The sequence below is a fragment of the Brachypodium distachyon genome, chromosome 1 (genome assembly GCF_000005505.3).
Source record: "Brachypodium distachyon strain Bd21 chromosome 1, Brachypodium_distachyon_v3.0, whole genome shotgun sequence".
In the NCBI taxonomy this organism is placed as follows: domain Eukaryota; kingdom Viridiplantae; phylum Streptophyta; class Magnoliopsida; order Poales; family Poaceae; genus Brachypodium; species Brachypodium distachyon.
In genome coordinates this window covers 18017929-18044064 of record NC_016131.3, presented here as the reverse complement: position 1 = coordinate 18044064, position 26136 = coordinate 18017929, and the positions used below count along the sequence as shown (strand labels likewise).

Here is a 26136-nt window from a genome sequence, read left to right as displayed (position 1 = left end):
CTCAGGTCTAGGACTGGCATATACATCGTACTTGAGACTAACAAATGACAATCATCTCATTGTGTCTCAGTGCGGGTCTGTCCGACTCAACAATCTCATTGTCGAGTCCATGCTATCAGTCGGCAACACCTTGCCCTATGACTTGTGAAACATAATCATCATACTGATTCACATTGCTAGTCTAGGTTATGTGTCCGCATAACCTCAATGACCAGGGACCATTAGAACAACATCATATAATACATAGTCTCACAAACAAATCACGTATTTATTGATACATATCGGTGATGATGTTCAAGGACAATAACAATAACTCATGAATACATAGGAATAACATCATCACATGATTGCCTCTAGGGCATATCTCCAACACCATTTTGTATAGGTAAGTGCCGAATGATGTTGCTCTTTTGAGTGAAATTATTTTTCAAAAAGAAGGATCTTAATTTATTGCAAAATTGTGCAAATTCTGTAAGACGGTAGGGGCCTTAAATATCTCGTTCTTATAGGGTTGAAAGAGCGAGGTTGGTATATACTCATGTGGCGATTTCTCTGGTGCAGATAAACGTTTAGTTTCACACGGCTGTTACTCTTAGCTAGGTCACCGCCTCACCGGTACATCATGACAAGGGAAAAGGACGCGTGGATCGTACATCATGATGAGATACACCAGAAATACTAACAACTCAACTGTGCTAAATTTCTTCCAACCGTACATGTGATTAAACACACATGGTACTAACAGCCGTTTGATGCTCTAGATCTGGCAGCTAGCATATATGAACAGATTAATTTGCACTTTATTTATGAAGTAAGAAACCCAGAGTAAGAATGTACGGAGTAAGATCCAACGAAATGTGTTGGTGGATAGTTGTCATGGTGAGACCTCTTACCTCAACTCCGAAGCATATAAAGCAAACTAGAACTCTTTTATTCATACATAGGAATCAAAACATAGATAAATGTTCCATTGTCATAGAAAAATGGTAGAAACACATTACACTCCTAGCCAAAGCCAATAACTAGCTCATCAAGAACAGGCTAAGAATGTAGACATAGATCACCACAACTTATAAAATCACACACACACTAGCGCGCGCTAGGACATAGTAACAAATGTGGGGTCACAGTTTGCATCATGGCTTGGCCTCTGGCTCCGAATAGTGCAGGGTGTCCTCGGGCTTTGGTGGAAGCTCAACTTTGGGGACACGTGGCAGCTCATGCTTTGGCACCTCTGGCATAGTCGGGTGTGGGATTTTAGGCTTAGGCACATGCGGCATAGTGGGGCGAGGCACTTCAATCATTTTTGGGACATTGGGCATAGTGTTGTGAGGCATTTCAGGCATCTTTGGTACCTCAGGCACAACGGGGTGTGGTAATCTAGTCTTTGGCGCCTCTGGCACAACAGGGTGTGACTCTTCAGGCGCCTTTGGAATGGTGAGGTGTGACACTTCTGGCACCTTCGGCAGCTCCGGCATGGTAGGGTGTGGAACTTCGGGCATCTTTGGCACCTCCGCCGCCGCTGGGTGTGCAAGTTCAGGTATCTTTGGCACCTCTGGCACGGTAGGGTGTGACACTTCTGGCATCTTTGGCACCTCCAACACGGTAGGGTGTGGCACTTCGGGCATCTTTGGCACCTCCGGCACAATAGGGTGTGGCACTTCGGGCATCTTTGTCGCCTCCGGCACAATAGGGTGTGGCGCTTTGGGCATCTTTGTTGCTTCTGGTGCTGTTACGCGTGGCAGTTCGGGCATTTTAGGCACCTCCGACACAATAGGGTGTGTCACTTCAGGCGTCTTAGGCACCTTTGACACAATCAGGTGTGGGATTTCAAGATTTGGTACCTCTGGCATCGAGGCGCGTGGAACTTCAGGCATCTTTGGCACCTCCGACGTGCCTGGGTGCGGGAGTTCAGGCTTCGGTAGCTCTGGAACAACAGGATGTAACTCTTCTGGCATTTTTGGCACTTCCGGCACCACTGGATTTGGCATCTCAGGCATCTTCGTCACCTCATGTTGATGTGGGCTTTCCTCCTTTCAAGGTGCCGTGCTGCCTGGGTCATGCCACTACACGAGAGCAGGAGCACCACAAGGAAGAGAAGCGAGGACACTCTGCTTTTGGCATCCATGATGAATGCTTTGCACCTTGTGTGTCTTAGCTAGAACTAAGCTTGTTCTTTGTATGCGATGTTCAGGAGAGCTGAGAAGCTGTGTATTTATATTTATAGCACCTCAAAGTGAAACAGTTTTTCATGTTTCGTATATGGCAGCTCACCTGCATCAGGGTGTGGTAGCTTAGTCTGTTCGTCACCTGCATCTGGGTGTGGTAGCTTAGTCTGGTCGCCGCGTGTGATCCAGCTGCTGAGATCTCTGCTTCTGTATGGTTTAATCGGTTGTGAATATTGAGACGTGGGTGACCTAATTGTTGCATGTATATGCACCAGTAGCATGCACACACGTGTTAAGGAGAAGTAGCCACACGTGCTTAATTACCAATATAAGATGTAGACTGAGATTGTTGGACAAAAGGCGAGAGGCAGAGTTTTTAGCTATATATGCAGTCCCATGCTACTGACTAAATGCTTAATTAGCTCTCCTGTTTCAAAACCCAATTTGAAATGACCATTTCAATCCACTACGTGCGACTTCCTTCCGGGTTGCTATGACCGCCTTCCACGCTGGCGGATTCTTGGTTTTAGTACTAGTAGCTATGCAAGTTGAAGACGCATCGATCTCACTCTGCATACAGTGTTACAGTTAATCAGTTAAAGTGCTACAGTATTTTTGACTTCGAGGTCAAATGAGTCGCTGCCAGAGCGTCGTCCTGAAGTTGAGCAGGAGCACACGTACGTGGGCTCGTGCATTATTCAAATATACTCTTTCTGATTCTAAATTCTTGACTTAAATTTGACCAAATATGGATGCATCTATTTTTTAAAAACGTCTAGATACATGTAATATTTCGACAATAATAGGTCAAACGTGCAAACATTTACTACTCCGCACGCTACGGTACTCCGACACGGATGGACCGACAGTTACGCGGATGCTACACCAAGTGATTTGGGGCGCAAGATGCCGGTGGACCTGAGCACGGCAGCGGCGACCCTCCCATTGGCGGTATCCGTCATGTGTATCCCGTCCCACGACACATACTTGGACGGGTCACTGCACAGCGTCGCCCCTTCCACGCCGCAGAAAGTGCTGAACCCGAAGTTATACTTGCCGCCCCCTCCGCCGCAGCACGCCACCAGCGGCTTCTCGCCGAAGCCGTACCTCCGGGGCGTCCTGACGATGCTGTCGACGGGGCCGTACTGGTCCGCGTAGAAGATGTCGACCCCCCTGCCGAGGTTCGCGAGGCGGAGCTCCAGGACCATGCGGAACAGCTTGCGGTTGTGGATCCTGGCCAGTTCGTTCAGCCGCGTCAGGCAACCCGTCTTACCGTTGTACTCGGCGCCGGCGGTGTTCTCGAAGAGAGCTAGCATCTGCGGCTGGCATCCCAGCGGTATCATCCCGCGGACCACCACCGTCTTTGCTCCCGCGGAGATCACCTCCTGCATTGCATCGTGCCGTGCGTGTTGGAACTTGGAAGTTTGGGGTACGTACCATGGCTAGGCCAGAGGCCAGAGCCCAGATGGGGAGTGGTACTTACATTGACGAGCGAACGGACGGCCTGGATGACGTGCGGCACCAAGGGCTCGACCTCGCTTGGTGTGCGCTTAGCGAAGAAGGCGACGAGATAGTCGTTGATCCCCATCTCTCCCACCATGACCAGCGACCTCGCCATCAGCTCCCTTTGCGCTGTTATGAAGTCCATGTCCATGGTGGATTAACCCTTTTTTTTGTTATATTTCAAGAAATTAAGAGTGGATTACGTGGTAGTAATAATATTAGTACTTACCGTGGACTGATCGCACAAGATGTAGAACTTGTCTGAACCAGGCGGTCTGGTTCGCCAGCGAGAGCAGCACGAACGGCGTGAGCCCTCTGCTCCTCAAGAACTCCGGGTCCAGCGCCGTCGCCCCGCCGTACGCGAAGTTCACGCCGTGCTGGAAATCCGCCGCCGTCTTGCCCGCGAAATACGGCGTCGGGTACTCCATCCCCAGTTCCTCAACTGCAAGTGTACGTACGTGCACCAACAAAAATGGATTAATGAGACATCATACAGTATGTTAATCGTATGTTAATTAGATCGGCCATCGATCGATGGCGGTCAGGGTGGGCACCGATGAAGTCGAGGACGATCCGGCCGTCGGAGGCCCGGCCGGTGGGATGGCCGAAGAAGGTCTCGCCGTACGGCAGCTGGCTGCCGACCCCGCCGCCCGTGTGGGCGAGGGCGTTCCCGGTGTCGGCGAGCGAGTCGCCGAAGCTTAAAACGCCGGTGTAGCTCGACTTGCCGGCGGCGGAGTGGACAGGAAGCAGAAGCGCCACCATCACCACCAGAAGGCCGCCGCAAAGTCGCGACGGAAACGGCACCGTCGACATCTCGATCAATAACCGGACGAGCTCTGTTACGTATAGTGAAGCTAGTTAGTACCCCTCGAGACTTGGGAGGGAGCTTTTGCTACTTCGAACTACTCCATGGCAGCCTTTTTGTGTAAGAGTACGTTGCCGCCGGGGCATGGACTCCACGCGCACACACGTGTAATAAAATATGAATCGGACCAGTTCACAGAGCCCACACATGTACCATATGAAGTGGACGAGTTCACCTAACATAATAATTCACGATATATAATTCAGCCATCAAAAACGTGAAGGAATTAATATAAATTTCTATATATCACTGATAAGCCCTGGGATCCAAAAATCATGCGGAAAATATTCTTCCAAAAGATCAGATTCCTCATTGAAACCGTAAGTGATCTTGCCAGCACGTATTTAGGGAATAGGAAAATAGCACATGCTGATCACGCTGAATTATGACATAAAAGGAATAGTGTCAAGTGTTCTACTTCCTCCATCTCATATTAAGTGATTCAAATTTATCTAAATATGGATGTATTTATGTCTAAAAATGTCTAGATATATGTAATAAAAAGTCACTTAATATGTGACGGAGAGAGTACAAAATATCAGTTCCAGCAGATCGTATGTTTTAAATAAAGGGAAACTAGAACAAGAAACTGTGTTGACCATTGTTTAAAAAAAACTGTGCGTGTTGCCACGGATTTATGATACTCAGGGTGTATTTCTTTCAAGTAGGCCCCGCCTGTCAGACGGCATATCTTTTTCATTGAACCCCTTGCATTCTACTTTTTTATCCTCATCGTCCCCTCGTCTTCTTCACCAAACGTCTCCTTGTAGCTCCCCACTGCATTGCCCGGCGTGCTAGCCCCGGCGAGACGTACGACGACCCAAACCCACCTGCGCCGTCACCAGTCCACACCAACGGGTTCACACGCTCCTCGTGCTGCTGCTGCTCGCATGCGGCGGCGGTAGGAGCAACAAAGTGGCGGTGCGGGCGGGAGGCGGCGTTCGGTGTTGGTATAAACGAGAAATCAGCAAGCCAATCGAGTACAGTACTTCCGACGAGATCGGCCGCACTTACAAGAACACGAAGCAAGCTAATCGATTGATTAGTACTGTACGTCAGGCTGCACACGCACGCACGCGAGAAAAGGATTTGGGCTCGATGTGCGGGAGTTCATGGACCGGACCTGCCGGTTCGTGTTCCCAGGGACGTCCAGGGACCCGCGCGTGAACCCATTCGTGGACTCCACCGCGCGCCACCTCCGCAGCGAGCGCATGCTGATGTGCGTGGTCGAGACCGACCACCTGCTCAAGAAGCGCGTGCTGGTGGCTGCCGGCGTTGTAGAAGAAGATGAGGGAACGCGGAAAAAAAGAAAACGACCGAGGTTGAATGAAAAGACGTGTGTCTGACAGGCGGGACTCACATGTCAGAAATACCATTAAAATCGTTTGAACCGTTGTTTTGTGTGATATGAGACAATTGGACACAAAACGTGTGGTTTCGACGGCGTTTATCTCCTGTTTGACAATTGGACCTGCTTCTCGGGGTGATGTAGTAGGTTAATACGGACTATAACATGTTGGTCCGACTAAATGAGGCACCTTCTAGCATGTAGCGCGAGCGCACGGATGCTTGTCATTGTCAACTCTGGAGAACTCATATTGCACAGATGAAGCGCACGGATGCTTGTCAACTCTGGAGAATTCGGAATTGATGTGGTGCAGACGCATCAGAGCATGGAGGCACGTGCACGCGCGCACGTGCCATCCGATTTGGAACCCAAAACGCGACCGGGAATACACTTCTATCGTTGATAAGCCTGACAGCCTGCGACCCAATACTTGATCCAAAAATTTAGGGGGAAAAAACATGCATATGCATATGGACGATCCATATGCACCTGGCGGACGAGCGCGTACATGCATGCTGCTTCCAAACACGCGCGCGGAGCCTGGATTGGAAGGTCTTTTATCCACCCGGAACTGTCGTCGAGGGCAGCGCGCCGCTGTCTACAACACCCGTCGCCGGGAGATTTCCACCGCATCAGATGTGCTCGACAACTCCTGTCATGAAGACAAGGGCGAAGAGCCGAAGACGCCTTCAAGGGCCATCGTCGTACGTCATTGATTTTTTTTTTATTTTTTTTTGCGAATGCTGAGGATCGAGTTGCTGGACTCTGCATGGCGGTAAGCCCGGTGGGCGCCATCACGACGCACAGCACGCTACGAGGCTACAACAAATACCCCAAGGCGGGCCGGCCCAAGTCCCCAACTAAAAGCCCAAGAGTAGTAATAAACTCTACTATTCATTTACACACGAATGAAACAATAATAACATGTTACATGTACATATACATACAACACTATCCATCGTCAAAGAAAAAGCAATACAAACACACAAACCACTAAGACATATTATGCTCGTAGACTTACTAGCTCGTCATGAACAAGCTAACAAGCTAAGAATGTAGACAAACATCACCACACCTTATATAACAGTACACGCACGCATGCACGCACACACACAATAGAACGTAGTATACAGATGTTGGCTCCCAGTTTGCATCATGGCTTGGCCTCTGGCTTCGGATACTGCGGGATGCCCTCAGGTTTCGGTGGCACCTCAACTTTGGGGACAGGTGGCAGCTCGTGCTTTGGCACCTCCGGTATGGCTGGGTGCGGGATTTCAGGTATAGACACGTGAGGCACTTCGGGCAGCTTTGGCACCTCGGGCATAGTGAGGTGAGGCATTTCTGGCATCTTTGGCAGCTCTGGCACGGCAGGATGTGGAACTTCGCGGATCTTTGGCGCCTCCGGCACTTCGGGGTGTGGAAGTTCAGATGCCTTCGGCATTTCTGGTATAGCAGGGTGTGGCACTTCTGGCATCTTCGGCACCTCCGGCACAGCAGGGTGTGGCACTTCAGACACCTTTGGAACCTCTGGCATGACTGGATGGGAAAGTTCGGGCATCTTTGGCACCCCTGACATGGTAGGGTGTGGCACTTCAGACACCTTTGGTGCTTCTGGTGTACTCAGGTGTGGCACTTCGGGCATCTTAGGCACCTCCGGCACGGTGGGGTGTGGCACTTCAGGCGCCTTTGGTACCTCTGGCACAACCAGATGCGGGATTTCAGACTTTGGTACTTTTGGAATCGAGACATGGGGAACTTCGGGCATCTTTGGCACCTCCGGCATAACTGGGTGGGGTAGTTCGGGTTTTGGTAGCTCCGGAACAACGGGATGCGACTCTTCTGGCTTTTTTGGCACCTCCGGCACAACTGGATGTGGCAGCTCGGGCATCTTGGGCACCTCCTCCTTTGGTACTTTCTCCTCAAGGTAACGTGCCGCCCTGGTCATGCAACTGCATGAGAGCAGCAGCACCACAAGGAAGAAGACCGAGGACACTCTGCTCTTGGCATCCATGGTGAATGCTTTGCACTTGTGTGTGTTAACTAGAATTAAGCTTGTTCTTGGTGAGATGTCTAGGAGAGCTGAGAAGCTGTGTATTTATAGCACCTCAAAGCGAAACTCTCTGCATGTTTGGTACATGGCAGCTCACCTGCAGCTCGGTGTGGTTGCTTGGCCTAGCCCCCGCGTGTGATCAATCTCCTGATCTCTGCTTGTGTGTAGTTTAATTAGTTGAGAATACTGAGACGTGGGTGACCTAATTGGTGCACATTCACAAGTAGGGTTACATGTCATGCACACACGTGTTTACTCGTACACGCGTCTATGCATCTTTGCTTAATTAACAACGAGAAAATGTAAGATTGTTCAACAAAAAGGCCAGAGACAAGAGTGAATTTGAGCCATATGCAGTAGTCACTAGTCAATGCCGGTGACGAAATGCTTATTAGCTCTCTCATGTGGTTCTAACTTCCAAGCACAATCTACAATTAACGAGCATTGCAGTACGTGGGACTTTTTTTACATGTTGGTATGGCCATTTTCTCAGCCGATCGACCAAATGTTTGGTTTTGGTAGTTCTGCAAAGTGTTGAAAAATGCATGTCACCGTTCAGGAGTACAATATTTTTTGAAGTTCAGTTTAATGATAACGCGATTTTCCACACGATCTAGCTAGTTAGCTAACTCTTCACACAGTTGACTAGTTGAGTCTAGTACACTAGGCATCCAGGGTAAAGGTATCGATCGATAAGGCTACGTACAACAAAATACAGAGGGGTCTGTCTCTCGGATGGCAAATGCCACGGCCATTTCTCAGCCTGCGCACCGAAATGCAAAGTGCGTCTGAAGTTTTGGGGGTTCATTTGGTGACGAGTAATCTTTGGTGATCGATCTCGATGGATCTGGCAGTAATTTAGCTGCAGCTAAGCTACCTTGGTGGTAATTTCCGGTCGTTTTGTGCGCTTTCCTCGCTTGCGTGCGAATCGCTACCTACCTGTCCCTGATCGATCGGGTTCGGTCATCTGACTATCTGAAATCGAAACAGCTCTCGTCGAACTGTCGCGTTGTTGGTGGATATATGATGGATATGCATGGATCGCCTGCAAACGCGTTCGCGTAGGAGCGTCCACCTGACCCTACCGGCCGGTGTCAGGTCACCTGCTAGCGGCTGGTGAGGAACAGAGTTAAGCTATGACGAGATGCTTTGACTTTGGATGGTTCCGTATCGAGATGAGAGTGACCACAGCATGACCTTTCCTTTTTCATGTTGATGTTGGTGTGACAAGTCTTCACGTACGTTAGACTATCTAGTGCTGCACCACCTAATATTTGCACTCCACCAAAGCATACAGATAAAGAAGAAATCCACTTTGTATATCTCTGCACATTATGCCAAGTGAATTATGTGGTTGGGTTGCATCTTACTAAAATACTGCAGTGAGGATCTTAATTTGTGGTATCGTGTTGGGATGGTGTATATATGGATTTTTTTATTTCTTATATATGAAAGTCACGTGAAAGTTTCCCCGCAAAAAACAAAGAAAGTCACGTGAAAGTGATTTTTCACAAAATTTGTACTTTCAAGTTATTTTTCTTAGAAGATTATCCTAGTTTCATTTTTGCTTTGATCACACATAATGTTGTGCATACATTTTTTAAGTTGTCGCATCATGGCAAAACAAGGATAAAGCTAGAAAAAATAAATCTTATGGGAACGTCTCCATTATAGCGGGTTCATCTTGCACAAATGGGCAGTATTCGTTTGCAGTAATTTAGTGAAGGATTTATAATTTTATTTGGGGGCAGGTGAGGCCGGTGCTATCCAGTTTTCCCTATGGCAAATTAATATTATACATCTTTTTTCTCTGTTTGACAAATCAAATTAAAGTTGTAACTCACTGCTCTCTCCGATTCATAATAAACGTTGTTGATTTAGTACACAGTTGTACTAAAATTGTACAAAATGAGCGATAATTATTATGGACCGGAGGGAGGGAGTATTTAGTACTACCCTGCTCATAAATATAAGACGTTGGTCCCAATTTACATTCTGATTAAGAGCAAGCAAGCTCTATTAAAAAGATATAATTTAGATTATTAAACAGTTGATTATGTAAAATTGGTTAGGATAACAGGTGATGAAGATGACACCTGGTGTGGTTTGCGCTGGATGCCTCTTCCACAACAGGATCTATGTATCGATCTATCTATCGAGTTTATGCGTCTTTGATTATATCAGGGTTGAGATGGCATGGGTCTACAGATGTACTCACTTAGTCCACAAATAAGTGTACATTTAGCTTTAAAATTTGTTCACAAAAGAGTGTACTTCTCTCTTTTCAAAGCACTTTAGAGTAAAAAAAATTCCTTCTCTCTTGTCACACGGAAATCAATAATATTTCTCTGTGCACTTAGCTCATAGAGGTAAAAGAATTAAAGAGGAGAGAGATGGTGGTTCGTATATTCCTAATGCATTTTCTACCTTGCTTCATAATTGTCTTGAAATTCTCATATGTATACTTATTTGTGGACGGGGTAGTGTTAGATTTCGTTCTTTTTTCTTTAATCAAGTGTTAGAAATTCTCTTCAGTTTAATTAATAGATTGAGTGTCCTCTTGGACTCTGGTAAAAACAAGAAAGCTATGATCTAGAATCTTTTACAAAAATATAGAACACATGAAAATTTGACATTATCTGAAGTATTTAACACAGTCAAGATCTGAAAAACTCAGTGATGTAGTAGTATATATAAATCCAGTCAAAATACTCAAAGCTGTATCACTCGTGTGCAGCGCACACACCGGCCATAAACACCGCATACAAACGTAAAAAGAATAAAGCTGCTGGAGCACGAAAAACACCACTCGGACGTACACCCCGCTGGCTCCTTGCTAATGACAGAGCCAGCACTCACCAACGAACCAGAGAGCTCAGGCAAACGACATGAACAGTACACAACTTACACAATCCTCACACACGCGCTGAACACCCATACATGCATATTTTAAAACTCAGAACCGGCGCTACGCTTCACAGGTGTAGCTAGTTCGAATGTGCGATCATGGCTTGGCCTCCGGCTCCGGGAAGTGGAATTCAGGCTTGGGTGGCAGCTCGGCTTTCGGGAATGGTGGCAGTTCATGCTTTGGCTCCTCTGGCTTGGGCAACTCTGGCACGACGGGGTGCGACACATGGGGCTCCTTGGGCACCTCCGGCATGGCAGGGCGTGGCATTTCAGGCCTTGGCAGCTCCGGCACGGCGAGATGGGGTACTTCGTGCTCCTTTGGCACCTCCGGCACGACAGGGTGTGGCACCTCGGGTAAGGAGGCAGGATGTGGCAGTTCAGCTTTGGGGAGCTCTGGCACAGTAAGGTGTGGCGGCAGTTCGGGCTTCGGCAGCTCTGGAACGACGGGGTGCGGCACTTCATGCTCCTTTGGCACCTCCGGCACGACGGAGTGCGGCACCTGGTGCTCCTTAGGCGCCTCGGGCACAACTGGGTGCAGCATTTCAGGCTTGGGCAGCTCGGGCACGGCGGGATGCGCCGGGACTTCAGGCTTTGGCACGGTGGGATATGACGGGTGCTGATTCTCCTTTGGCACGATCTCCTCCAGGTGGCGTGCCGCGCTGCTCATGGAACTACATGAGAGCAGCAGCAGCGCCATAACGAAGACAATCTTGCACCCCATGGTGAATATAATGGCTTTGCACTTGTTATCTTGGTGTATCAGATGAGTGAGAAGCTACTTTCTTTCTGTGATCTCTGGGAATTGAAGGGAAGCCTGGTATTTATAGCATGCCAAATGGAGGCCCTTTGCTCGTCAGCTCGTGCATGTTACCTGTTAGGTGGCCTGCATTTCGGTGGTTGCTTACTTGCTTCGTTTTTCCTGCGTGATCTCTATTCCTATACGTGTCTATAGTTACGTGTGGTTTAATATTTGTTTGGGATTTTGAATCCTGACTTCCTGAGTGATGATAATGGTCGGCGAATTCACCAAACCACCTGTGCCTTACATTTCAAGATTGTGTACTTGCTTTGCTCTGAAAGAAGTTCTAAGGAGTGCAGCCGGAACCTGCCTGGAAAATGGGTCATTTCATTTGCAAGCGTCTTAAGCCGGCCTACACACCAAATTAAACATGCAGTGCCACAGCAGACCTCAACGGCTCCACGCAAGTGTTAATTTCTGACATGATTTGGTGATTGGTCGGTTTGGCAGCCCAGCTTTACCTAATAGCTGATCCATCCCTCTGATCTCCTGAAAAATGCCGTTGGTCTGTCTGGGTTTAATTGGAGACATGGATTGCGCGCGTGTTGGCGCAGGGGCTTCGTCGCACCCCGGTGTTAATTAGGTCACCGGCGAAAGTACGGCTGATTCAAGCTAACTATTTCAGGGGATGTGGTCAGGAACAACCCGCGTAGCCACACTCTGAAAGTGGCCGGGAACGATAGCTTGTTGTGCCGCACTGGGCACTTGCTTCGAGCCTTTCTTACATCCAACGATTCCTCCTCTACTATAAATTGAGATAATGTTACATATTTTCTTATGATAGTGTGTTAATCCATCCATACTGTTGGATCATGTAGAGTTTCAAAACGAGTAAAACGCACCTGTTACCTGTAGTCCTAATATTGCTGAAGATGTGCCAAGCTAGTCCTATAGTTATGAAACTGCATGTTAATTGAGTTGTTCGCACAAAGTCCTAAACATATCCGAGACCCTTTGACCGTCCGAAGTGGCTTGCTGACCAAAGTCCAAAGACACGTCAAGATTGATAAAGTTTGATTTAAAACAACCATAACTGTATAGACATCAAGAAACAAGAAACAGATGGAGTAACAAATGTTCGAAAACAATGTTGTTATAGTTTGATTTTTATGTTAGTCTTTCCTTGTACTACCTCTGTTTTTAAATATGAGAAATTATAACTTGATAACTTTATGCTAGGTCGAACTTTTTTAAGTTTGATCAAGTGTATAGAAAAATCCACGAACATATAGAACTTCAATTTAGTTTTATTAAATACATAATTATATATATATTGGTAGTGTAAACATTTCATATTGTAGATCTTAACACATTTTTACATTTAGGAACCGAGAGAGTAGTAGTTTTTGACTCGTTTCTAGGAACTGCCGCAATGTGTTATTTTTCAAACCCAATCGCCTTGTTCCTGTGGCTTCGTTGGCCGGTGGTGCATTGGCTGGTTCAGGTGGGTCTAACTAAACAGAGTTCTGCTCGCTGGTCACGTCTGACTACGAAGCCTCACATCAACGTACGAAATTTTAATCTCTGTTCGTTGGTGTGTTCGGTGAATCGATATAAGTTAAACGTGAAAGGAGGATCGAGCACAGAGAGGCGCGGCAAAAGTGACAAACAAATGTGAATTATATATGGGCTGGAATACCGCGCGACGTTCGCGCTAGAAACGTGCAGCCCGTCGCGCCGTGAACTACGGACTTGCCACGTCAGGGTGCCACGCGAGCGTGACCTCGTACCGTGCGTGCTGGAACGCTTTGGCGCGACGCTAGTTGCCAGCTTCTTCCTGCGCGAGTGCGTGCGCGCGGCAGCACGCGAGCGCGAGCTGTTTCCGTGCGCGCTGGAACGTTCTGGCGCGACGCTAGTGGCCAGCTTCTTCTTGAGCGAGCGCGAGCTCGTACCGTGCGTGCTCGAATGCTCTGGCGTGACGCTAGTCGCCAAGCTCTCCGGCGTGAAGTTCAATTACGGCCCGGGGAAGAAAAAAGGAGAAGAGTTGCCATAATGGATATCTCAAAATTGCCAGCGAAAAAAAGCAAACAAACTGAGGCCTGCGGTTGGTTGGGCCCTGTTTTCTATCTTCTTTCCCAAGTTGCCAACAAGACTCTACCTCCAAAGAACGGGACGACGCCGGAGAAGGAGAGAAGGACAAGGACGGGAGAACAGGAGAGGGGGGATTAGGGCATGGCGGCGCCCATGGCAGCCACGCCATAAGGGGTTCCTCTCCATCAAAAAAACAGCAGAAATCCATCGCCAAAAAACAGGTAGAATTGCCACCAACATGATGAAGAACATGCCCCAACATTGTTGATCGAATCCCCTCTCCCCAGAAAGAAATGTCCAGAAAAAAGGTGACACCAACTTCTCAACCTCCCCAAATCCAACTATGTAACCACTTCCTACACTCGATTCCAAACAAAAACGATGATTTAGAGATCCTGCGTACAGACCAATATAATTGTCCTAATTATGCACGAAAAGTATACTTGCCTCCGGCTAAAAAATTGGATGAATTGGTTATTCCAACTGTGGTTGTTATAAAAAATCTGAGTACTTTCAACTATGGGCTGTGTATGCATGCTGCTGATTCTGGATTACATGTGCCTAAGTGTGTGTGTTTGTTGATTGACGCTAGCCCAATATCTAGCATAAATGGATATTTTGACTCTAACCTAGTAGCTAACCCAATCCATTACCACCATGCATGTAGGTAAACCTGCCAGATGATTGAATCTAAAGTTGCCACATGGTCGTTTAGATTGCACGGTCTGACCTACGAAAGCGACACCATATTCTGTTTACATGTAGTAGCCATCTAACAGAAACCATCTCAACAATATCTAGCATAATTGGATATTTTGACTCTAACCCGGTAGCTAACCCAATCCATTACCACCATACATGTAGGTAAACCTGCCAGATGATTGAATCTAAAGTTGCCACATGGTCGTTTAGATTGCACGGTCTGACCTACGAAAACGACACCATATTCTGTTTACGTGTAGCAGCCATCTAACAGAAACCAGCTCAACATTTACATGACTGTGTTGCCATATAGTCCTATATCTAAACCCAACCACATAACTATGTTCCTGGCACATCGAACATCTATGAACATTTATATAGTTGCTGCATTGCATTTTAATGAAGCGATCCCCCTTCACCAAGGGTTCGATCTCTGTGCTTACTGTGCTAGTCCCTGGATCGACTCACTAGCACACACAGTTTCATGATGAAATACACAGAAGCAAAGGTCAAAGTATTTTATTACATCGCATCATCCAGAATTTAATAGTACTTACAACCTCGCATGACCTCTGGGGTCAGCCTAAAACAAATACTGTTTTATCATCATAAAACAATGTTTCAAAACTGCAGCGGAAAAAGGATAGAACATAAGGGCCACACTACCCCAAGGTGAGAGCATGTTGGAATGTAAGCACATGACCCATGACAAAACGACGAACCTCACTCATCGTCGGATCCACCTACATTGTTAATTGCAGCCACTACGTGGTCAATACATTTGAATGTATTGGCAAGCTCACTAGAGTTATAAAGGACCTACCAAGTACATACATAGTTTGGCTTGGTGGGGTTTGGCTAATTTGCATAAAAGCATCATTATTCAAATCCTATCATTTTTAGATAAATAGCTTTGAATTTTATGGGACACGGGGTAGAAACACCCATGCTCCTATTAACCTAGGCACATTGAGTAGAAACATCAATGCTCCTACCCAGTTCAAACCATTCATTTTATTAGGAAATTAGAATGAGTGAGACTTTCCTTACAGCTCCAATATCTAGTTGCTCATAATTGTCCGTAACCGGGGACACGGCTAAGTACTTAGTTTGACACTCTCGAGAGGTGGTACACTTTACCCACAAGAAATCGACGTGTTAATCCCTTGCTGTCCTCAAGGTAGAGTAGCAACGGCATCGACTATAGGAATTTTCGGAACATAATCCCTCAGACCACCTGAGGGATGCGCCCCCACCTACACTGCTACATACCGATGTCACCTCGGATCCGGGTTCATATTTCTTACATCCATCCTGGCAGAGCCCATAATACCATGTGGTTGTACTGGAAGCTACTAAATAGGAAACTAGTCCAGTCTCTGGTTATCCCGGGTGGCATCCCACATTGTGACGCAGGCGCTCCCCGAATCGCACGGGGAGACGACCATGGACGCTCCCGAATCACACGGAGAGACGACTCAGCGGGTCCCATAGAAATGGACCTAACGTCACGACATCCGAATACTCAAAGCAGCCCACCCAGGACGATTCATTGAATTACTTGTTTTGCCATACACTAGGAAAATCATATTGTAATTCAATAGTATCACATTGTAACAATACCACCCTCGTATATTAACATAGCATAGCCTCTTACTACTACGATGGCAATTGGTGGTGAAGTCATGGCAAAGGTATCCTATACTACTAGGACAGATCATAGCTAGCATAGATACAATAATAATTCTGACAATGCAACTAATAAAATCTAGTGCATAATAAAATAATGGGTAAATGATCAAAGTGAACTTACCTGATTAGTATCTTTGTATTCTTCTTCTTTTTGATACTCACAGTTACCGCACTCCGTATAATCTATCGCGAAGAACGAAAAGCAATAATAAATAACTATTCGAGAACTCCAAATCATAACTTCAAATAAAGAACCAAAGCAATATACAAAGTTCAAATTAAACAGTACCTAACTACTGTTAGGCTATCCTAGGCATAGATCTAAGAGGTAGGAACAAGGCTTGGGTTCTATCGGAGTTGAAACGGTGAAGTCAATGTTTGTTGACAGATACAATTTTCTAGGGGTCATGGGTTACTGTAGATTAACCTTGGAAGGTGTACAAAGTGGTCCAGAAATTAGAGTTTGGTGTACTCTAGTCACTATAGAAAGAATGAACTAGTTTAAAAATATGGATCAACATGTATGGGCTTTGGAACATTGCTAATCAATAAGATAGTGTTAACAGATATAAAGTTTGGTTGGGCATGGACTAATGTGGCTAAGTCTGGAATTTAAGTCTATAGGAACTGTTATAACTTAGATACTTTGGCTGTTTGGCAAATGGTGCTAAATGGCAGAACATGGGATGAAAAGTATACTACTGTATATTATTAAGATTTTACTTGCTAACCCAACAAGTCTAATCCCAAAAGGATCTACAGAGAATTAGCTACTGGCTTGCAAAGCTGGCTAGTCTGATTCTGACAGATTAAAGATACTAATTTCTACTTAAAATGTACTGGTACTAATTGCTTCAAAAGACAGAGGACCAATGGGATGAACTAAACTGTATCTAAAAATATTTCAAACGCCGCTGGTTTGACCTAAATAGGAGTTTTGAGTCAAAAGATACAGGCTTACAAAAAAGGGTAATCTATAACAAAGTTTCTGAAACTAACGGCTTAGAATTGGCCAAGTGTGGGAACCTGCTGACGGTACTGTTTTGCAATGACGATGCACTAGTGTGGATGAACTTGGAAAGGTGTTAAAAGATGTCTAGGATTTAGGTTTGGATTTGATCTTGACATGACAGAAAAAATCATCTAATTTGGAATAATGGGTCAAAAGATATGGGCTCCGGAAGATAGCTAACTGATGTGACAGTGTTAACAGATACGACTTTTGATTGAAGATGCACCTCTGTAGATGAATCCTAAGTTGTAAAAGATGTACACTAATGTGTAGAAAATGATCTAATTGATGATATACAGAAGGTTTGGAACCAAACGGATCAATGGAATAATTTATATTAATTTCGAAAGGTGGCTAATCCAGAAACAGCATACTGTGAATACCAATTTCCAACGAAGATGCCGTACTGAAGATCATAGATACGGGGTATACAATCTGGTCTGGTCTAGATAGGTGGACGTGGTCTAACTACAACAGAACGATTCAGCCAAAAATGATACACTGATCAAAAGATATGGCCTTCGAAACATGGCTAATCAAAACTGCTGCGGCTGAAAAGTTGCTCACTGGAAAATACACGGAGTTCGCCGGAGTTGAAAGAGGACGGCGACGATGTCGACGTAGGATTCGATGGGGCCGTGGAAGACGTCGAGGCGGACACCGTGACGCGGCTTGCGCGGTCATAGCATCTCCGGATGGCGACGGGCGGAGCTCCGAACACGGCTTCGGCATGGGTTCGGGACGGCGCGGCCAACAGCATCAAGAGGTCACGAAACCTTGTCACAAAGGAAGGTAAGGGTCACATGAGTCTACCGGTGAAAGGAATCGAAGAACGGAGGTTCGGGGTGATCTCACCGGCAACAATGGTGGCGGTGACCGGCAAAGGAAGACGTTGACGTAGCCGGCTGTACAGAGGTTTTGAGGGCAAACTTTCTACATGGGAATGAGAGAGGAAAGGCAAAGGCTCAAAGTGACGTGCGTGGAATCCTTTTATAGTGGCCGAGGAGGGAGATCGGGCATGGATGTCGACGGCCGACATTCGGGGCACCTCTTTTGGAAATTGCGATAATGAGAGGAAATTTCAAATTGATTTCCTGAATGGGTTCCCGAGATGGTGAGGATTGATGGGGTCGTTTCCTTTTGAAGAGAGACGCGCGGGAAGAAAAGAAATCGAAAAAAGAAAATATGGAAATAATGTTTTCCTTACGTGCAAACAAGGAACAAGCACGTGGTGCTCGTGGCTGGGCTGGTGCGTTCGGTGGAGATGGGCCGGCCCAGTTGGGTCGGTGCATTTTTTTTTCTGTTTTTATTAATAACTTTTAATTCCTAACTCTAAATAAGTCCAAATAAACTCCAGTAAATTTGTAAATTCAAATCCTCCAAAGTGTGAACTTTTGGGACTTGAATCCTTTCAAAATAAAATAAGTAAAAATACTTTTGCTTATATAAATGTCATTAGGGCTTTATAAGTAATACATAAAATAGGTTTTGAAATCTATTATGAAACTAAACCCTTCCTTAGCTAAATACCCCATGGGGTTGAACTCCAAATAACATCTTATAATAATTATACGGTTCAATAAAATTCTCAAATGGCTTTATAACACTAAATCACAAACCATGTAAACATCGCAGATGTTTCCACTATATATTTTTGGGAAGTCACGTTATCCCACTCTCAACAATGGAATAAATGTTGGAATAACATTTGCACATGAGGAATTGGAAACTTAGCGTGCTAGTAAATCCTTCAAAAAGAACGTAGGATTTATTTAGATGCAAAGAATAATTCGGTGGAAATCATAAGATGCATGTGGGTCCAAAATAGAATAACTATGAACTTACATAAATGTCCCAACCATGTTGTATAATTTGGATAGTCATATTAATCTACTCTTTTGTTGAATATTCAAACATGGTGTGGAAAAATTTAAATAAGTCCTAAACATTTCAAATCCTTCAGAAATTCACAACCAAAATATTTCCAAAGCCAATATTTTCATTAAAATAATTATTTTATTTAACATTCCAGAATTGGAAAATTCTGGGATGTTGCATTTAAAGAGCTGAAAATGAAAAACATATTAATATGTGTAGACATATCTGGCCCCACTTCAAATGTTGTCCAAACACGGCCTGGTGTTGGTAGGTTGTCCAGAATAGCAACGTACCATGACCCCCTCCCTCCTCCTGCATGTATGTGAAGAACACAAATGGTTAATTTGATGCGGTTATTATAAACAAATAACCATGCAAAACTGCTACAATGGTTTGACCTTGCAATGACAAAGTGTGTACTAGTTTGAGGATGTATTTCCTTATCTAAACAGGAGGGCGCCTGCGAAAAAGGAAAAAACCCGAAAGGATTGCAACATGGAAGGGGGCGTGGGCAATATTTTTCCTTCATGGGGCTTCCCATCATTGACCCCGGATGATGTTTTGGCGGAAACCTTTGATGGACTGCATGCCTCATACCCGCTGCTACCGCTGCTACATCTAGTCATATCGCTTTCGGAAGGTTTTCAAAAAAATAAATAAACACTTGCATCTGTGAGATTGATTATTGGTCAGAAATGATGTGCTGCAGTTCATCTCAACTTAAAAGTTGCCATCAATGTCATGCTAAAAATTGCCGGACACTGGATACTGTAATTACATACATGTGAAGTAAACCATGCATTGTTGGTGCAGGTCCGCACGATGCAGATGAGGTTGCGGTTGATGCTACAGGTCAACGCATTGCGTATGAAAATGGACCACATCACACAGAATATGCTACATGAGCCAGTGTTGCCGCAAGGTATAGCGAACAAAAAAAGAAAAGAAAAAACAAGACAACAGGGTTTCCATTGTCATTTTCCCCCTCCCCACCCCCAATTAATTTTTTTGTCTAATACTACTCCGTTGCAGGTCTGCCGCACTAACGTGGAGCATTCAAAACCGAGTAGGTTTGTTGACAGTGTCTCTCGTGTGCTACTTCAACAAGAGAAGGCAGGAGGTAAAAAAGAGTTGCCATTTTAATTGACATGAAATTGCCATAACATGAATTCTAAAGTTGCCGCGTGGTAAGGTGTTGAGCTGCCCATGACAATACGACAAACATGGCAAAAGCTTGTAGTTGCCATGGAACGACTACATCGGTAGCTAGTTTTCCGCAGAACGCGCTGGTTGATTTTTTTCGCCTACATTACATTGTTTTCATGTAATTTTGTGCAGATCCAAGTCCTATAGGGGGGGCTACGCACACTGAAAATGTCGGGACAGGCATGGTGCCAGAAACCCCTTTGTCGCACGGATCGAGTGGAGAAAGGGCAGTTGATGGAGATAACAATGAGGATGACGAAGATGCTGATGACGTGATGTCAGCTCCTGTGAAACCAACAGTGGGCATGAGGTTCGATAGCATTGCATCAGCTAAAAAACACTATCTGGACTATGCAAGATGGAACGGCTTTGGCATAAGGATAGATTACCAGAGGCCTATAAAGAGTGGCGAAACAAGCCGAGCTCAGTTCGTATGTTACTTGGCAGGCAGGAACAAAAAAGAAAGGGAGGACCCACATCGTCCGGAATCAGTGGTCCCCAAAAGGAAAAGAAACATTACAGAAAGGACTAGTTGCCATGCAAGAATGAAGGTAAAGCTGGATGGTGCAACATATACCGCGGAGCAGTTTGAGGAAGAGCACAACCACAATGTGTTAAAGAAATTCGATCTTGGCAAGTACTTGCGATCGCACCGCCACATGCCGAGGGAAGAGAGGGAGTTTGTGAAGCTTCTGCATGCTTGCAACCTTCGGACAAGCCAAATGATGCAGATCTTGTCAACCCTACATGGCAAGCTGAACAATTTGTCGTACACAAGAACAAACATGGCCAACTTCAGAGCGGCACTGCGGAGAGAGCATTGTTTAATGGACATGAAGTACACGCTCCGGTATTTCAAAAAACTGAAGAAAGAGGATGACGACTTCTTCTATAGCTTCGAGCTAGACAATGAAGATAGGGTGATCAACTTGTATTGGATAGACGTAGAAGCCAGGAGATCATACAAGTACTACAACGACTGCATTTCCTTTGACATTACATATCTGACAAATAAGTACAACATGCCGTGCGTGCCTTTCATTGGAGTAAACAACCATTGTCAATCGGTTCAGTTTGGGTGTGGGTTCCTGCGAAACGAAGACACCCTCAGCTTCATATGGTTGTTCAATACATTCTTGGAAGCGATGGATGGGATTGCACCCGCAAATATCACAACAGACCAAGACTTTGCAATGAGGAACACGATATTAGAGGTTTTCCCAGAAACAAGACATAGGAATTGTCGCTGGCACATTATGAAGAAAGCGCAAGAAAAGATGGGTGGATTCATGGGCAGGAACCTGGAGCGGCACGCTGATTTTGAGGACTGCATAAACAATAGCTTCACACCGGCAGAATTTGAGTTGAAGTGGGGCGCAATGATTGAGAAATATCAAGTGCAAGATAATGAGGACCTATCATCTCTATGGGAAAACCGGACAAGTTGGGTGCCTGCATACTTCATGCTCAGTTTCTACCCTTTTTTGCAGTCCACGCAGCGGAGCGAGGGGTTCAATGCCGTGTTAAAAAGATATGTCAGCCCCAGCAATTCAATATACGACTTTGCGCAGCAATACTCGGCTCTGCAAGAGAAGATACTAGGAGTAGAGAGGCAAGCTGAGGCTGAAACGGCGCTCACCGTGCCGAAGAAATGGGGGTTCAGCCCGATAGAGGAACAGGTGAAGTTGGTATACACAAGAAGGATGTTTAACAGGTGACACGGAACCCCCCCACTCGCATCTCCGCCATGATATGCGCACACAAAAGTTTTTTTATTTTATTTTTTAAGCATTGCATTTATTCCTAAAAGTAGCCAGTGTAACACAAGTTTAGTTGCCAGTGCCACATTGATGAACTTGCCGCTGTGACACACATGACACATACCCCCCCCCCCCCCCCCCCCAAAAAAAAACTATGAAGAAGAAACTTAGTTTGAAAATTCTCAGGAAGGTCCCGCTGAAGAAAAAAGATTGGTATTTTTAAAATTAATGAAGTTGCCAAAGGGGGCTGTTTAAAGCTACCACATGATTTCATATGCTGTTGCCTCGCAAAAATCATAATCATATTAGCTTGTCTTTTGGTAAAAGTTGGTACTATTTTAGAAATAATGACATATACAAAGTTGCCACGTATTAAAAATGCCAAGTTGCTAGTGTCAGATAGCTACGTTTGCCAATCTGGAGATGCTTAGTTTGAAATTCTCACATAGGCTGCTAAAAAAGAAATGGGAATTTGTAGTAAATGATGTTGCCAATGGGTGGTGCTAAAAGTTGCCCCATGTTTTCAAGTATTGTTGCCTTGCAAAAAAAAACTTATTAACTGTATTTGATTTGCTTGGAGCTCCAGGTTTCAGGAGAAGCTACAAATGACATCCTCGTACCATTGCGCGCGGACTGGGCAGAACACATTTGAGGCCATTTCGATGACCTGCCATTCCGGACAGTACGACGCAAGGACATTCAGGTTGGCTGCTGATATAGAGGCAGGCATGTACTCTTGTGAATGTTGCAAGTTTGATAGGGATGGGATCGTGTGCTGCCACATCCTGAGAGTTATGCAGCAGGAAGGCGTCAGGGTCCTGCCGCAGCACTACATCCTCAAGAGGTGGACGTGGAACGCAGATGCCGCACTCGGGCTGCACGGCACGCAGCAGCTAAACCCCGCGCAACAGGAGATGCCAGAGAATTCTAGGAAGCTGATGCGCTATGCAACAATGAAAAGGGGTTTTGGTGACATTGCCAAAGAGGCTTGTGATGATCAAGATGCAGTTAGGATAGTAGAGAGGCACATGAAAGCAATGAGAAGCGAGATGGCTTCACTGAGGAAGAGGCAAGAAAAAGATGCGAGAGCAAAAGAAGCGATTGGTTTGTCTAGGAGACAAGGTGTTGTACCACAAGGGTCTGCGTCAGGGGCTGCACAGGAAGGATCAACATCCAGGGGGGGGGGGGGCAGGAGGGTCTGCGACAAGGGCTGCAACTGAAGGATCTGCTGCGGGGGCTGTGGCAGAAGGAACAGGAGAAGCAATGAGGGGGCATGCCACCGATGAAACTGTTACGGATGAAGTTTCTGCTGCATCGACAGGGTGTGAGATTAGGGACCCGTCTATGACAGCAACAAAAGGGAGGCCCAAGGAGAGGCGTTTCAAGTCAGCGCTGGATATCGAGCCAAAGGCACCAAAGAAAAGAGGGCGATGCAGCATTTGTAGATCGGCCGATCACGATGCGAGGACATGCCATCAAAGGATGGCAGATCGTGCAGCGTGCAGTTAGAGCAGAAAAAAAGGAAAAAAAAGAGTCGGCAAAATGCGCATCTGATAATGATCTAAATTTGTCTTGCTATAAGAATAGTTAGTAATATGTGATACTTGGCGGAAACTTGTGATGATTTTGAAAAATGTGATGATTACGACTATAAAGTGGAAGTGTAACGCAAGTAGTCATTAGTTGCCTTACTCAAAAAACTAAGTATTGCCTTGAGATTTTGAAATGTTTGGGTCTGCGCTATTATGTCTGTGATTTACTTGAGATATGCACAAAAAATAATTTTAGTTAGAAGGAAAAAATACAGAATTGCCACACAGACGTGGTGTGAAGTTGCCATCTTTTATTACGTAAAGTTGCCATCACTGAGTCACATAAAAAAGTTGCCATCACTGTCGTAGCACGGCCTCCGGCACCAGGGATGCTGAGCACCCCCTTTTTGGTTCGGTGGAGGGCGAGGTGATCGCTCCGGCGATCGCCGGCGTGGCGTTAGGCACGAAGAGTAAACGCGAGAGTTTTACCCAGGTTTGGGCCACCCGGAGGTGTAACACCCTACGTCCTACTCTTTGTTATATTCACAAGTTTAAGAGTGTACAGATTGCCTGGGGGGTTCCCGGGCTTGCTACTTGAGTGAATGCTATGATGTGTTCTAATTACTTGGGTCGGAACCCTTTTTCCGGTGGCATTGGTCCTCCTTTTATATGCAAGGGGATACCACAGGTGCCACGGTGTGTAGCGTGACACGTTAGCTAGACACGTGTCACGCCCACATGAAATACAAATTTGTTCATCCACGCTGGACGCCATGTAGTGCCCGTCCTACTATATACGGTAGAAAAAGTAGCTCTTAGGGCGACCGTTCTAGCCTTGCTAAACAAGACTAGGCCTGCTGATAAAGACTCCTGTCGGTGCATTAAATGCACCGCACCCGCAGTCTTGTCCTGTCTTCACTGTTCTGCGGGTCCCGCCTGCATGCCCGAGCGTGGATTGACGGGGTGCACCTTCCCGGCTAGCGCATCCGCTAGTTGCCGGGAGGCGCTCCTATGACTTCCCGGGGTCGGGGTCTCCGGGAGCGCTCCGTACTTGGCTCCTAGTTTTGTCTTCACTGGGGGCCGTCCCCTCAAGGCAGGCTTCCCGGGCTCGTTACTTCCTGGGAGTCCTTCCTGATGCGGCCCCGTCAAAGGCGACCCACATGTCCAGTATCAATGGGACCCCGTGGGCCACTGGTACGACAGTAGCCCCCGGGTGTGGGCCAGCAACCTTGACGCCTCTTCAAGTGCTATCCTCGGTCGGTTGCCGGGCTACACCCTATCCGACGCGTGGGTCCCCAAGGGGAAAACCCCTGGGCACCCGGCCCCGTGGGCCGCTTTTATCGTCCCACTCCTTTGAGCGAAACGGTCGGGCGCACGATCTCGTGCCTTATCTCTCTTAATCACCAGCGAGTTAAGGCCACGTCGTGCACTCCCCTCTTAATCTCCGGTTCTTTAGGCCTCTTCGCTGCCCATCGTGGGGGTGTCCGTTGCAATCCACCAGCCCCAATAAATACCCAAGACTGGCGGCAGCACTCCCCACTGCCTTTCTCTTGTGCCATTGCCTCTTTCCAAGGTCCCCGCACTCCCACTCCGACCAAACTCCCTTCTCCTCCTCCGCCGATGTCTTCCAAGGGGCAGAACCGTCCCAAGGGGAGCACCAGCAAACGGGACAAGCACGACAAGGCCGGGAAGAAGGAGCTCTTGGACAGAGCCCGGAAAGATGATGAGATGCGAGCCAAGTTCGCCTTCTTCTCCCCCCGGCTAAAACGGCGAGGGAGCCGAAAAGCTGGCCCTGGCGTTGGCCACCCAGCACAACGAGCATGGGCCAATGCGGATTCTCCCTGTCAGCGTGGAGCGTGACGGGCATTACTTCCGGATCTTCGGGAGGTTCGTGCTCGCCGGGTTCGTGCCGCCGTACTCATACTTTCTCTCCGCCATCATGGAGTCCTACGGGCTCCTCATGGCGCAGCTCCACCCCACCTCGTTCTTCACATTGGCTGTTTTTTAACACCTTTGTGAAGCGTTCGTGGGGGTGATGCCGTTGGTGGCGCTGTTCCGCCACTACTTCTACCCGAGGGTGGAGAAGAAGACATCTCTGTCCTCGGGCGTGCTGTTCCACTTCCGCGACCGGCTCAAATCATAATTCATGGAGCCGGGGAAGGAGAAGATCGAGTCCGAATGGCGCCGCGATTGGTGCTGGGTGCGCACCGACGAGCTCCAGAAGTTCCACGAGGAGCCACTCGGGCCTCCGAAGGGCTCTGACGACTGGACGCTCCGCCACTCGAAGGACGCGGAGTTGGCCCCGATCTGCGCATAGATCAGGGCGCTCCGCGATGCCGGGCTCACGGACACAGATGTGGCACGCCACTTCATCGGGAGGCGCGTGGCCCCCCTGCAGCGGCGCTCGCATCCGGCGTGGCTGTACACCGGGCCCGGCGACCGGACCCGGCTGCAGCGCACGGATCTGCTCCCGGAGGAGGTGCAGTTCTGGGTGAAGGGCATCACCGGCGAGGACGAACCTTGCCGGTTGCTCCCGCCCAGAGCATCTTCAACCCTGCGATGAGTGAGGGATCATGGAGGATCCCTCGGCGCAACCTTCCCCCCCCCCCCACCCCGCAGCCCAGGCCCCAGAAGCCCCCGAGCTCAGGGAAAGGGGGGCAAGGCCAGACGCCCGCCGAGGCGG

The 26136-nt window shown here is 47.0% G+C and overlaps 4 protein-coding genes and 1 pseudogene across 4 annotated transcripts; 1 reads left to right on the top strand and 4 right to left on the bottom strand.

Annotated features, from left to right (window-relative positions):
* Positions 1 to 970: 970 nt before the first annotated feature.
* LOC112269934 lies at positions 971 to 2157 on the bottom strand (annotated as a pseudogene).
* Positions 2158 to 2882: 725 nt separating this feature from the next.
* On the bottom strand, positions 2883 to 4647 carry LOC100829440 (GDSL esterase/lipase At1g28600). Its single transcript, XM_003559955.3, has 4 exons — positions 4226 to 4647; positions 3901 to 4113; positions 3652 to 3800; positions 2883 to 3553 (listed from the first exon to the last, which is right to left on the bottom strand). The coding sequence occupies exons 1-4, from the start codon at positions 4482 to 4484 to the stop codon at positions 3038 to 3040; spliced, it is 1137 nt and encodes a 378-aa protein (XP_003560003.3). The 5' UTR covers positions 4485 to 4647; the 3' UTR covers positions 2883 to 3037.
* Positions 4648 to 6781: 2134 nt separating this feature from the next.
* LOC100845266 (protein PELPK1) lies at positions 6782 to 7969 on the bottom strand. Its single transcript, XM_003562706.4, has one exon. The coding sequence runs from the start codon at positions 7893 to 7895 to the stop codon at positions 7038 to 7040; it is 858 nt and encodes a 285-aa protein (XP_003562754.1). The 5' UTR covers positions 7896 to 7969; the 3' UTR covers positions 6782 to 7037.
* A 2628-nt stretch (positions 7970 to 10597) lies between these two features.
* Positions 10598 to 11652, bottom strand: LOC100844957 (protein PELPK1). Its single transcript, XM_003562705.4, has one exon. The coding sequence runs from the start codon at positions 11560 to 11562 to the stop codon at positions 10939 to 10941; it is 624 nt and encodes a 207-aa protein (XP_003562753.1). The 5' UTR covers positions 11563 to 11652; the 3' UTR covers positions 10598 to 10938.
* Positions 11653 to 20343: 8691 nt separating this feature from the next.
* LOC112269813 (protein FAR1-RELATED SEQUENCE 5-like) lies at positions 20344 to 25596 on the top strand. Its single transcript, XM_024457035.1, has 3 exons — positions 20344 to 21849; positions 22515 to 23025; positions 25475 to 25596. Exons 1-3 carry the CDS (start codon positions 20344 to 20346, stop codon positions 25594 to 25596), a joined length of 2139 nt encoding a protein of 712 aa, XP_024312803.1.
* Positions 25597 to 26136: the final 540 nt, after the last annotated feature.